The 12500-nt window shown below is 44.0% G+C and overlaps 1 protein-coding gene across 1 annotated transcript in view; it reads right to left on the bottom strand.

The window, feature by feature from the left end:
* Positions 1 to 12500, bottom strand: part of cacna1db (calcium channel, voltage-dependent, L type, alpha 1D subunit, b) — a 72026-nt gene that overhangs the window by 22153 nt on the left and 37373 nt on the right. Inside the window, exons 24-35 of the mRNA XM_063208918.1 lie at positions 12391 to 12500; positions 11941 to 12142; positions 10975 to 11133; positions 10326 to 10436; positions 8808 to 8885; positions 5751 to 5879; positions 5420 to 5485; positions 4875 to 4966; positions 3950 to 4109; positions 1165 to 1292; positions 759 to 855; positions 464 to 566 (exon numbers count right to left, since the gene is read on the bottom strand). The exon at positions 12391 to 12500 is cut by the window's right edge and continues 37 nt beyond it. Of these exons, the coding sequence (XP_063064988.1) occupies positions 464 to 566; positions 759 to 855; positions 1165 to 1292; positions 3950 to 4109; positions 4875 to 4966; positions 5420 to 5485; positions 5751 to 5879; positions 8808 to 8885; positions 10326 to 10436; positions 10975 to 11133; positions 11941 to 12142; positions 12391 to 12500 (1435 nt within the window). The remainder of the gene's footprint in view (positions 1 to 463; positions 567 to 758; positions 856 to 1164; positions 1293 to 3949; positions 4110 to 4874; positions 4967 to 5419; positions 5486 to 5750; positions 5880 to 8807; positions 8886 to 10325; positions 10437 to 10974; positions 11134 to 11940; positions 12143 to 12390) is intronic.

The raw sequence follows: 12500 nt of genomic DNA, 5'->3' as shown, positions 1-12500 counted from the left end.
ACTCTACTTGGCACTAAGAACAATAAAAGTTTGACAGAAGTGATATGTTGGTGTCTTCTCATCCTATTCATGGGTAACTAGACCAAATCCAAACAAACCAAAATGTGCTTCTGGGAACATGATAATGCATGTTGTGTGTGTGTGGGGTCTCTAATACAACAGCTTGCAGCAGCGAGATCTATTAAAGATGTATGGGGGCACTGTGGCACCGCATGCTAAGCCAACCATAGAGGATATGGGCTTGCATGCCCAGGGGCACCCAGGCTTAAAACAAGCATGGATCATTTCCTAACCCTTCCCTATCTCTCTCTCCACACTCACTTGCTGTCACTCTTCACAATCCTATCAGAAGCAAAGGGCCAAAAAAAAAACCTTTTTAAAAAGCTTCATTACTAACACAACAGGGCTGTTTTACAGTTATGGTACGTTGACTTTTTGTCCGTCATTTGTCTTGGTACGGTACCTTCCGTCTTGATCTTCAAAGCAGTCCTGACCAAAGCGAACAGGGTGGCATTGAACATCACCGTCCCATCACTATTCAGGGGCATGTTCATAGCAACAAGCCTCTGTGAACATACACACAAAGAAGAGTTATGAAAGAACTGTGTGTGTGTGTGTGTGTGTGTGTGTGTGTGTGTGTGTGTGTGTGTGTGTGTGTGTGTGTGTGTGTGTGTGTGTGTGTGTGTGTGTGTGTGTGTGTGTGTGTGTGTGTGTGTGTGTGTGTGTGTGTGTGTGTGTGATCATGCAGGTTGCCATACCTTACAGGCTACGCGGTGAGGACACAGCTTTCCGAACCCAAGAGGCGGCTGAATCCTCCGCAGCAGAGTGACCACATCCAGGTGCTTGATTCTGCCCCTGAAAAGGAGACAAAGATGAAGACGTTTTGTTTTACAAAAAAGTGTGTGTGTGTGTGTGTGTGTGTGGCTGTGTGTGTTGTGTTGTGTGTTGTGTTGTGTTGTGTTGTGTTGTGTTGTGGTGTTGCATTGTGTTGTGTTGTGTTGTGTTGTGTTGTGTTGTGTTGTGTTGTGTTGTAGTGTGTGTGTGTGTGTGTGTGTGTGTGTGTGTGTGTGTGTGTGTGTGTGTGTGTGTGTGTGTGTTTGTGTGTGTGTGTGTGTGTGTGTGTGTGTGTGTGTGTGAGCGTGCGTGATGTATGTTTGCACTCACTTGGCTTCAGGGTCATACTCAGACCAGATCCTCTTGAACTCATCAAGGTGGTGTGGGCCCAGAATGGACCAATCGCGGGTCAGGTAGTCAAAGTTATCCATGATGACGGCCACAAATAAATTTATGATCTAAAAATTTGGGAGAAAGTGGACAAATTATTGTTTTCCAGTGTTCAGTGTGTGTGTGTGTGTGTGTGTGTGTGTGTGTGTGTGTGTGTGTGTGTGTGTGTGTGTGTATACGTGTGTGAGTCTATGTGTGTATCTGTGTGTGCGTGTGTGTGTGTGTATGCGTGTGTGTGTACACGTGTGTGCGTGTGTGTGTCTGTGTGCGTGTGTGTGTATCAGGAAAGCGCGCGCACACAGTGCGTGTGTGTGTTTGTGAGTGTACGTGTGTGTGCACGTGTGTGTGTGTGTGTGTGTGTGTTTGTGTGCTGTGCAGGCACGTACAGAGCATAGTTGCCCACGGTGCCCGAGCAACGTCCCTTTTGCCCACATTGGCTGATATTGCCCTTCCAAGGGAGGGGAAAATAATTTGGCAATTATAATTTCATATTTCAATATAATTTGATTTCTTTATAATTCATAATTTTGATTGAAGTTTTGTACAATAAAGACTTAAGTCAGTCATACAAATTCATCAGACCCGTCGAGAATGGGCACGAGCGATGTGAGGTAGTAGGCCTACGCAACAACTCCGGTAGGGGGGGAGGAGGCACGCGACAGGCGCTTGAGCGAGACACGAAAGATTTTGAAGATGCCTGGGTGTCGGCTAGAGCCCTACACACAGTCTACTTATTAGGGTACAAAATATGCTCACAATCAACCTCTCTATTATCAACAATGTTGAGTTTAGAACTTTTAGTTATCATACATCTGACAGCCAGCCAGCGCCACGTTTAGGTAGCAAAAAAACCCGACAGCCAGCAGATATGCCTCGGAATTTGAAAAATAGGCTAAGATTTCATGTTTCAGCTGATTTGCTTTGCAATTCGTATTTTTGATTGAAGCTTCCTAAATTAAGTTTTCAAATTCAGATTCACCTGCACCTCGAGAGATAGGCAAAGGGAGGGGCAGCATGCGCTTTGCGGGGGGCACGCGCAGCTCTATATGGGAGGGAGGGGGGAGCAAGCATGCATGCGATGCGACCAGGGCAGAGACGCAAAATATGTCGAAGATGTCGTGGGAGTAGAGCGACTGCCCTGGCGGCCTGAGGTGAGCTGGAAACATAACAGACTACACAGTATTAGGCCTACACTACATGACCACAATTAATGCATCTTAAAGCCGATGTCGAGTTTAGGACGTTTAGTGATAGGCCTAATCTGACAGCCGGTGTGCCACGTTCAGATATTGGGGGGAAACGACAGCCAGCTAGCTTGCAGTCATTGTCAACGTTTTACATGGCGCAGGTTGTTTTGTGGAAGGCTAACCCAACTAAGAAACATGCAGATGACATGTCGTTTTATCAAGCAAGAGAGAACTTAAGGGGGTAGGCTAGCTAAAGGAAGCACATCTCTGCAGAGTTGGCTGAGAAAAAAAAATGAACAGGTGCAGGTGAGGCAGAGAATCTTTTTCAGGATTGTAGAGGTTTGATCTTGGTGAGACCGCTTGGAAAGTGCTTTTTCTTACGCTGATATATTCTCCGACCCAAAGATACTGTTTCCACTGTCAATGTCCATGTAATTGAAATAAATCCACTCCACATGATAACTGACGTTTACTGTTCTTCTCAAGACATAGGCCTACGAAATGTGCATGAACTAACTAAAATATCTGTAATGAAAATAAAAGGTTATAAAGTCTGCGAGAAGCTCGGAGCTTCAGAGCAACAGATAAGAACTGGTCGCTCCCACGCACGCCACGGTTCTTTGCGATCTGAAATGAAAGCCGGCTCGTCAATTCTTAAAGCGACAGTACACATTTTCAGTATAGGCAACAAAAGACCCAACAAATGACCTAAACCTGTGAATTCTTATTGTTTTAGCTTTCCTATGTAATATTCATCATTTTAATCATGGAATATGCATATTAATGAAATTTCAAATTCAAATTAAATTATCTTTTTAACCATTTTTAAACTATTTCTATTTATTATAACTTAAAGTCTACTTTGGCTGCTACAAGGATTATAAAGATGACAGTGGGTTAATTGATTAAGCATCCTCATATTTAGCCTATTAATTTACTCATCATTTCATTTCATTTAAGATGAGAATGAGTCAGAGCCACAGACCTCTGCACATAGGTATGCATAAGACTGATCATCTCTGTGACTGATAAGTTACAGCTTTAAAAACTATCAAGGCTTTTTCTCATAATTTCATTTCATTTAGGGGCAGCCACATACCACACATGAGGAAATGTGGATCAGGAGACATTTAGGGCAGGTGGGCATAAGGCTGATCATCTCTGATATGATTAATAGGTAGGCCTACATGTTTAAAAACTAGCATGTTATATCATATGGTACGCATTCAAGATACTATAGGCTACAATAAAATAATATTAATAATTATGACAATAATATACTACTTCTACTACTACTACTAAAAATAATAATATCCATGGTGCAGTTTCCTAAAAAAATCTGAAGGCCGGTCATTGTTGATGTTTTTTTTTTTGGGGGGGTTTGCCCTTTCTTCAGGTTAGAGCAACTGCCCTTTGAAATTCCTGTGCACGTCCCTGGTGCTGTGTGTGCGTGCGTGTGTGTACATGCGTGAGTGTGTGCGTGCGTGCGTGTGTGTGTGTATATGCGTGAGTGTGTGTGTGCGCGCGTGTGTGTGTACCAGGAAAGCACAGAGCATGTAGAAGCTGATGAAGTATATGATGGCGAAGCTGCTGCCGCAGGTCTTCTCTCCGCCGGGGTTGTCATCGGACTCGGAGTCGCACGGCTTACCAGGCAGACACGCCAACATGATGTCCTGCCACGCTTCCCCCGTCGCACACCTGGGAGACACACATGCACGCACGCACGCACACACACACACACGCACACACACATATAGTTTTTCCAAAACAAACGGAAGGGTCTACTCCATCCATCAGGATAATAACACTAAGAACTGGCTAGACAGGGACTGAGAGATTGGGAAAAGATCACAAGCCAGATTCCAACCTGTTTCCCCATTGGAACTTGCCCATGACCTATTACATCCGGGGCAGTGGCCTACAGCCCATTGGTAACTGTTTATTTGAAGAGATGAAGCCACTTGGCAAGGAGATGGAGTGCACATTGTAGGTCACAAGCAGCAACATAAAACTATGTATTTGTCTAGTACGGGGGGGGGAGGAACCTCTAGTACAGGGGGGAGGGCCTCTTCAAATTCCATAAAGTCCTCCAAGGGCCGTACTATGAACACAAACAAGGATTTCCACGTGCACGTTACGCCTAAATTGAAGGCGGCCACCTTTACAACAGACCCCACCTTCACAAGGTCCCTTGTCAAATACAATTTAAGTGTATTGCATATGTAATTTCTAAGACTGCTTCACAAAGCATGTCGCATTTCAAGCGAAACTGCATAACATCAAAATGATATCGTGCCGGATAAGACGGCTTCACGGTTCCGTTATAGGTCCCCGGGCCATATGTTCCCCACCAATGGTCTAGTACAGGGGTGGAGAACCTATGTCTCAAGGGCCATTTACGGACTTTATAAAATTTGCAGTGTGCCCTCGAATGAACAAGGTTCCCCAGCCATGGTCTAGTACCTGAAGAGCAGCAGCACTGCCTGGGGAAAGGTCTGGAAGTTGTTGTTGCGGTTGATCTGTGTGCCGTCCACCATGGCGATCTTCCCAAACACCTGCAATGGCATGCAATTCTACTCAGGTTAAAGTTCCTAAAACACTGACCAGGCCACCAGGAGGACAAGTCACCTCTGCACCAATGGATTCTCTGCCAATACCAGTGGGGCAATCAAACACTGTGAAATGATGTCCTCTCTAAACAAAAAGAACACACGCATGTCATGTGCTTCGATTTATCTTAACAAATACTGTGGAAATGACTGATGTTTTCTGGGATATCAGTATTTTAATTCAACATGTGTTGTTGATATCAGGACTTTTTTATGACCACTTACTTGACACACAGGTAAAGAGGGTTCCATTGTGGAAAGAATGTAGACATAACTTTTGCAATGGTTACCTTGCTGCACATTTCTCATAAACATGCTCTATAAAACATTATGGTGTCCCTGCAATACAGCGAATAGCTGATGGATCTGTGTGTGTGTGTGTGCTGCCCCCTACTGTACCTGCATGCCAATGACAGCATAGATGAAGAAGAGCATGGCTATTAGCAGGGCTACATAGGGCAGGGCCTACAGGCAGGACAGACACAAAAGAGAGGAGAGAGAGGGAGGAATAAAAATTATGAGACACAGTGACATTTATACAGTGTGTACACCTTCATATAATTCTAAATCCTTTTTCTAAATTGTGGTTCCAAAATCTACATCCATAAGCTAGAGTGATGTTCTGTTACATATTAACTCAATTATACATTCCAATACAATACATTATTAAATGTATTATAATGTATAGAATAGTATATAATGTGTAAATGATGTGCAATTCAATGTCAACCTGAAAGGACTTGACGAATGTCCAGAGCAGTGTGCGGATGCCCTCTCCCCTGCTCAGCAGCTTGACCAATCGCATGACGCGGAAGAGCCGGAAGAAGGTGATGGAGATGCGGGCGCTGTCCTGGGAGCTCTGGGTTATGTCAGGTCAGGGGGACACACAGGAAACCAGTCAGAGGTACAGGAAGTGATGTATAGTAGGGAATGACAGGCCAATCACAGACACAGAGACAAAAAGTCAGGCCATTCATGGTAGGGAGTATTCTCTACATTTCAGATAAGGCCATTTACCACTGCACAAAATAATAATAATAATAATAAAAGGAATAGAATAAAATAAATAAATACAACAAGCGTGCAGGTCTGTGTAGAGTGCAGAGTAAACATCACATGTTGGTGCCTTCGCAATGCATCATGAACATCACATGCCAGGCAAATTGTCCAGTGCACCTGCAAACTAGCCTGAGAAATACCATGCTGTTTTGCACGATTGTTACGATCTGAAAGACAGCATGGAAGCCAGAGGCAAAGCACTAGTCTGAGGTAGGGAGCCAATCAGAGAGCTTGGAGGGGTGGAAAGGTGTTAACGCATACTACTTGACGAACAGAATCTTGCGGTTTGTTTGAATAAAACTGACACAGTTGTCTATGGACCATGTATACACCAAATGATACATTTGTAATGCCCAATAACTGGCCTTGGGCAATCGTAAATCACACCTCCCCTACGAGAAATTGTGTAGGTGGTCCCCGGACTCATTTCTGAGGTAGTCTGGCGTTAGACAAGCTACCTGCAAACATTATCATGCCACACACACATGAGCTGAATCTGAAATGCCCACCAACTCACTATGCAGCACACTAAATAGGCACCAAAACAAGGAACGGCGGCTCACACAGCCTTTAGTGCACTACACAATGTGCCAATGGACATTGTCAGACATGGCTCAGGAGTCAGACTCAGTTTCCCAAGATGCCACGGTGCACAGATCATGCAGTGTCTTTAGTCGCAGTTTGTTTTTTTACAGAGTGGGACTCCAGCTTGACAAACATGCAGTTGTCCATGGTGCACTAGGGCAAAAGTCTCTTTCGGACACAAATCTGACATCCAGCACTGAGCAGACATCAACAGTCAGTGTGAGGAGGAATATGCGTGTGTTTACGCTTGTTTATCTGCCCAGCATGAGGCTGTAGTGTGGTAGGGAAACACATGACTAAGTGCAAGCGAGTGATGTGCTTCTGCCTGCCAATCGCGCAGTGGGCGAGTATCAGGGGTTATCAAAATACAAGGCCACAGAGCACAACCTCAAACTTGTGCAATATTATGGAACGAAAGGATGTTGCATGTGAATTTCTTCACAAAAAAATAAGGATGCTTTCTCTGGACTGTTCCATTATGAAATTTTAAACAAAAGGTGAATTAATTGGTACAAAGAAACAATAACGACATAAACAACAGGACGGTCGGAGAGTTGCCGGGCATCTTACCCCAGGCATCATCTCCACCAGAAGAAGAGCTTCTCTCTGGTTTCAAACCAAACAGCTAAATTAACACGGCATACCCATATATTATCCATATCCATCAGGTTATTAGCATCCACTAGCACTGAACTGCTGCATCACGTGTTACAGTTTTAAGTGGGATTGTCACGTTATTAACACTGCAATAGACACAATATTTACCGATGCATACTATTATGTAAAATAAATAACATATTTTTATTTTTGTGTAGGAAAAACTCAACTTATATACTGATATAGGACATAAAAACACACACACACACACACACACAAGTCTAGGGTTAGCAACAGAAGGAAATTGCTCTTCTGAATATCCCAAAATGTTTTTCTATCAATATAATATCATTTGGTTCAATGATTAAGTAGAGCATTGAGGGACATGGAAAAAAATCTTTTTTTTATCAACGACATAAAAGTGGCCCATCAAATACATAATTAACAAATTCAAAATACAAATTAGAATATGCAAAATATTTCAGTATACAGCATGTAAATAATGGATGAAACAGACATAGAGAAGGTATCTAAAAGAAAAGGATGGCAGGAAGACCATAAGCCATAATTGACTTGCTTAACCCACTATCAAACCCACTGTCAATATCAGGGCCACTAGAATTCGGAAAATATGTGTGCATTACATTACATTATGTGCATATATTTAACTATACATTGCTTTCATGGCAATTTGGGCACTAGTCTATGGTCAGGATTCACAGCACGCCCTCTCCCTTCAGATGTTTGACAGAATGGGGGTGAGAAGAAGTGTTACTTACATTCATCTCAGTGATTGCAATGTCAACGAGGCTACCAACAACAATTAAGGCATCAAATGTGTTCCATGCATCGGCGAAATAATGCTGTTTGTGGCAGCGAAGAGAGATCATGAGAGACGACAGACAGGGACGACAGACAGGGAAAAGATAATGTTGTGGGGAAAAAAAGATAGATAGAAAGTCGAAGAGAGATAAAAAGAAGGAGACAAAGATTCCATGATGGATGGTGTTGAGGATAAAGGGGGGGAGAGTAGAGAGAAAAGTCAGAATGTCAGAAATGCAAAGACAGTAGACATATGGCAGATCTACACCAGTCACTGAAGGAGATGAAGAGGCACTGTGTCTCCGTTCAAATACAAAGCATGATTTTCTTCATAATTCCACCCCTTACCCATACTTTGCATATTCGACAAGAATGTAATATAATTTCATTAGTCCTCTGTCTGTATTTTTTTTTATCTTGAATCTTTACCAAACATACAAGACCAGACACAGTGCTCCCCAAACCTCAAGAAAGCGCCACCAAAAGCAACAACCCAGTGGAGAAATATCTTAATGCAATGTCCTCTACCACCCCCTGCAGACAGAAAACAGACTAACAGAACAAAGTAACATGAAATAGCAAACACAAGAGAGAGTGCCAGAGCAAGAAACCACACCAACATGCCAGAGGAAGGATGGAGGTGGTCAGGTTAGGATGGAGGGATGGAAGGAGAGACAGGTAGAAGAGGAGGAGGAGGTAAAGGAGTCCGGTGGCTCAGACATACCATACTGAGGATGATGTCCACTACACTGCCAATTACCACCAGGGCATCAAAGCTGTTCCAGGCATCCCCAAAATATCCCTGGAGAACAGCCCCCCCAGGCAGGGCAGGAGGAGGGGAGAGGAGAGGAGAGGAGAGGGGAGGAGAGATGAGGAGAGGAGAGGAGAGGGGAGGGGAGGGGAGATGTGGAGAGGAGAGAAGAGGAGAGGAGAGGAGAGGAGAGGAGAGGAGAGGAGACGGCCATAAGAGAAGGGAAGAGGAGTGGACAGGAGAGGAGAGGAGAGGAGAGGAGAGGAGAGGAGAGGAGAGGAGAGGAGAGGGGAGGGGAGGGGAGATGTGGAGAGGAGAGGAGAGGAGTGGAGAGGAGAGGAGAGGAGAGGAGAGGACAGGAGAGGACAGGAGAGGACAGGAGAGGACAGGAGAGGATAAGGGAGGAGAGGGGAGGGGAAATGTGGAGAGGAGAGGAGAGGAGAATAGAGGAGAGGAGAGGAGAAGCCAGGCCAGGAGGAGGAGAGGAGAGGAGAGGAGAGGAGAGGAGAGGAGAGGAGAGGAGAGGAGAGGAGAGGAGAGGAGAGGAGAGGAGAGGAGAGGAGAGGAGAACGGAGGATAAGAGAGGTGAGGGAGAAGAGGAGAGGAGATTAGAGGAGAGAAGAGGAGAGAAGCAGAGCAGAGAGGAGAGGAGATGAGAGGAGTGGAGAGGAGAGGGGAGGAGAGGAGAGGAGAACAATGAATGGATGAGGCTACAGGAATGAGGGAGGGGAGTGGAGGGGAACCTCTGCATGTGTCTCATTACCCTCAATCTCCAGTCTTACCACAAATGACCACGTGCACTATAATATATCTGCTCTACTGTATTATAGTACATGTACTATGCTATACTTCACTATACTACTACTATATATGCTGTGCTGCAAAACAATGTAGTGTTCTATACTATGTTATACAGTAGGGTGCATCAAACGCCCCCTATGAAAAAATATTGCCTGGGCCCTATAGTAAAAATGTTCTACACCCAGTAAAAACACACTGTGTAAAATATTTTGAAATTTGGATGAAGTCTACCGGGGCCACAAGCCCCATGAAAATAGAAAATAATGGTGATAGTCAAACTCTTGGAATAGAAATGGACATTTCGGTGCATAAAGCTACCCAATAAAGACATATTGCCTCAGCTGTGTGATAAAAATGTTCTATGCACAGTAAAATCACTCTGTGCAAAATATGTTGAAATTTAGATGAATTCTACTGGGTCCACCAGGCCCATGAATATACAAAATAATGGTGATAGTGATGGGCAACCTGGATTCCAAAGCTGAAGACATTTTTATCACACAGCTGAGGCAATATGTTTTTATTTTACACAGTGTGTTTTTACTGGGTGTAGAACATTTTTACTATAGGGCCAAGGCAATATTTTTTCATAGGGGGCGTTTGATGCACCCTATTATACAGGCATATTATTATACACAATGAAACCACTTAACAGTACTGTGCTGTACTAGGCTATACTACTGAACGCACCCTTGGTTTGAAGGCGATGAGCTTGAGGATCATCTCCACGGTGAAGACTGCAGTGAAGACCATATTGAGGATATCCATGGCGTAGTTGAAGACAGGAGACTGGCCATGGTGCTGCAGACACAAAGAGAGGACAAGAGAAATAGAAAATGACTTTCGGAATTTCATTTGAATTTATCATAGCAATATAATCATCACAACTTGAGATACTAACCCAAATTAAATGAAATGAACACTTGGGCAGTGATATTTCATCTACAGTAGTGCACTAAAGGCTTTTCTTTTTTACTCAAAGTAACGTCCCTGTGCACAACCATCAAAGATACCAGTGTGCGGTGATTCATCCTTCATTTACTTGCTTTTCTTTTTTACTTTGTTTTACAAAATTGATCATAACTGCAGAGATTGAATAACTTGAAGTGTGGACTTGAAGTGTGAACTTGAAGTGTGGACTTTGACACTAACACATACTAATCATAACATGTTGCACCCTCTTTGATTAACAAATGTGGAATAGAAAGATGAATGGTTAGTACAGATGTACAAAAATTAGCCTGAGGCTGACTGGTAAAACGCATAAAAGGATATTTATGCGACATTTATGTTTCAATTGTACATGGTCCCTCATAAAGTGAAACTGAAAAGCACTCACCTGTATGGCCAGGCAGAGGGTGTTGAGGATGATGAGTACAAACATGACATACTCAAAGCCTGCCGAGTTCACCACGTACCAGAACTTGTACTGGTAGCGGTTCTTGGGAATGTACCTCCGCACCGGCCGGGCCTTCAGGGCGTACTCTACACACTGTCGCTACAAAGGATGGGAGGAGTCAAACATTGAAATTGTAGATCACACACATGCGCGCACACAAGCACACACAAACGCACACACTGCAAAAAGAAACACTGATAGTCTACGGTCGAAACGGGAAAAGTAGCTGTCCTTCCAGTCAGCTAACTGGACATCATTCATGGCATGTGATTCCAAACAAAACATTGCTTTATTTCCTCCTTTGGCAGTTGCCTGAATTTGTGGGCGTAGGGATATTTGAGGGCGACATCAGATGCTGACTTACTGCTGACTGCTACCCAAAATGCTGTGCGCCACCTCCCTCTCAAAACCGGGGAACTTAAAAACAAAAATGGCTGCCACCCGACCTACTAACTTAAAACGTTCTTTATTCTGACACTTACTTACAAATTGAGAACTCAAGCGAGAAATCAACATTGTAGTATCTAAATATGATGTCGCTAGATCTATTTATGGCCTATTTCACGATTCTGCCGTCTGTCGACCTTACACAGGTCAACTACCTTACGTAAGCTAAGCACTAACGATAAGAACGTAACTCCCGCCATAGAATCGTAACATCAAATGCATGTCGACGTCGCAGGACAGCACTCTCGTTAGTGCCGTTCACAACGACCGCCTCATCAGATACCTTCAAGACGGAAGTCATATATGATCAGACGCCTGTTCATGTAGTGAGGGAGTCATCGAGCCACTGCCTTCCATTTGGAATTCAGCCTTAGTCTCACTTGAAGGTTCTTCCAGCACACAAAAACACACAACACTAGACACTTTCATTTTCAGATAAATACACAGTCACCCACTGACCTGGTTTTTGTCCAGCTCACAGTTCCTGTATTCCTTCTCTCCCTGCTCCTGGAAGGTGACGATGACGAAACCCACAAAGATGTTCATCATGAAGAAGGCGATGATGATGATGTAGATGATGAAGAAGATGGAGATCTCCACGCGGTGGTTGTAGATGGGGCCCATGTTCTCTTTGTGCGAGTCAATGGCCTTGTACAACAGCCTGGAGAAAAAGGACGCAGATGTTTGCATTTGTTTGTGCGCGTGTGTGCGAGTGTGCGTGTGCGCGCATGTATGCACAAGTATGTGTTCTCAAAGCAATCTCTTATTGGTTAAAGTCTGTTGTTTGTTCAGATTTGTGAATGATGTGGACAACGAGGATTCATGGACATGCCGGTATGTGTGTGTGTGTGTGTGTGTGTGTGTGTGTGTGTGTGTGTGTGTGTGTGTGTGTGTAGCATGTGTACTCACGCTGGCCAGCCTTCGAATGTGGAGACGGTGAAGAGAGCCATCATGGCCATGAGGACGTTGTCAAAGTTGAAGTCGCTGTTGTACCAAACGCGTTGCTTAACCACGGGCAA

The sequence above is a fragment of the Engraulis encrasicolus genome, chromosome 10, assembly GCF_034702125.1.
Source record: "Engraulis encrasicolus isolate BLACKSEA-1 chromosome 10, IST_EnEncr_1.0, whole genome shotgun sequence".
Classification (NCBI taxonomy): Eukaryota; Metazoa; Chordata; class Actinopteri; order Clupeiformes; family Engraulidae; genus Engraulis; species Engraulis encrasicolus.
This window is presented reverse-complemented; position numbering and strand designations above follow the sequence as displayed.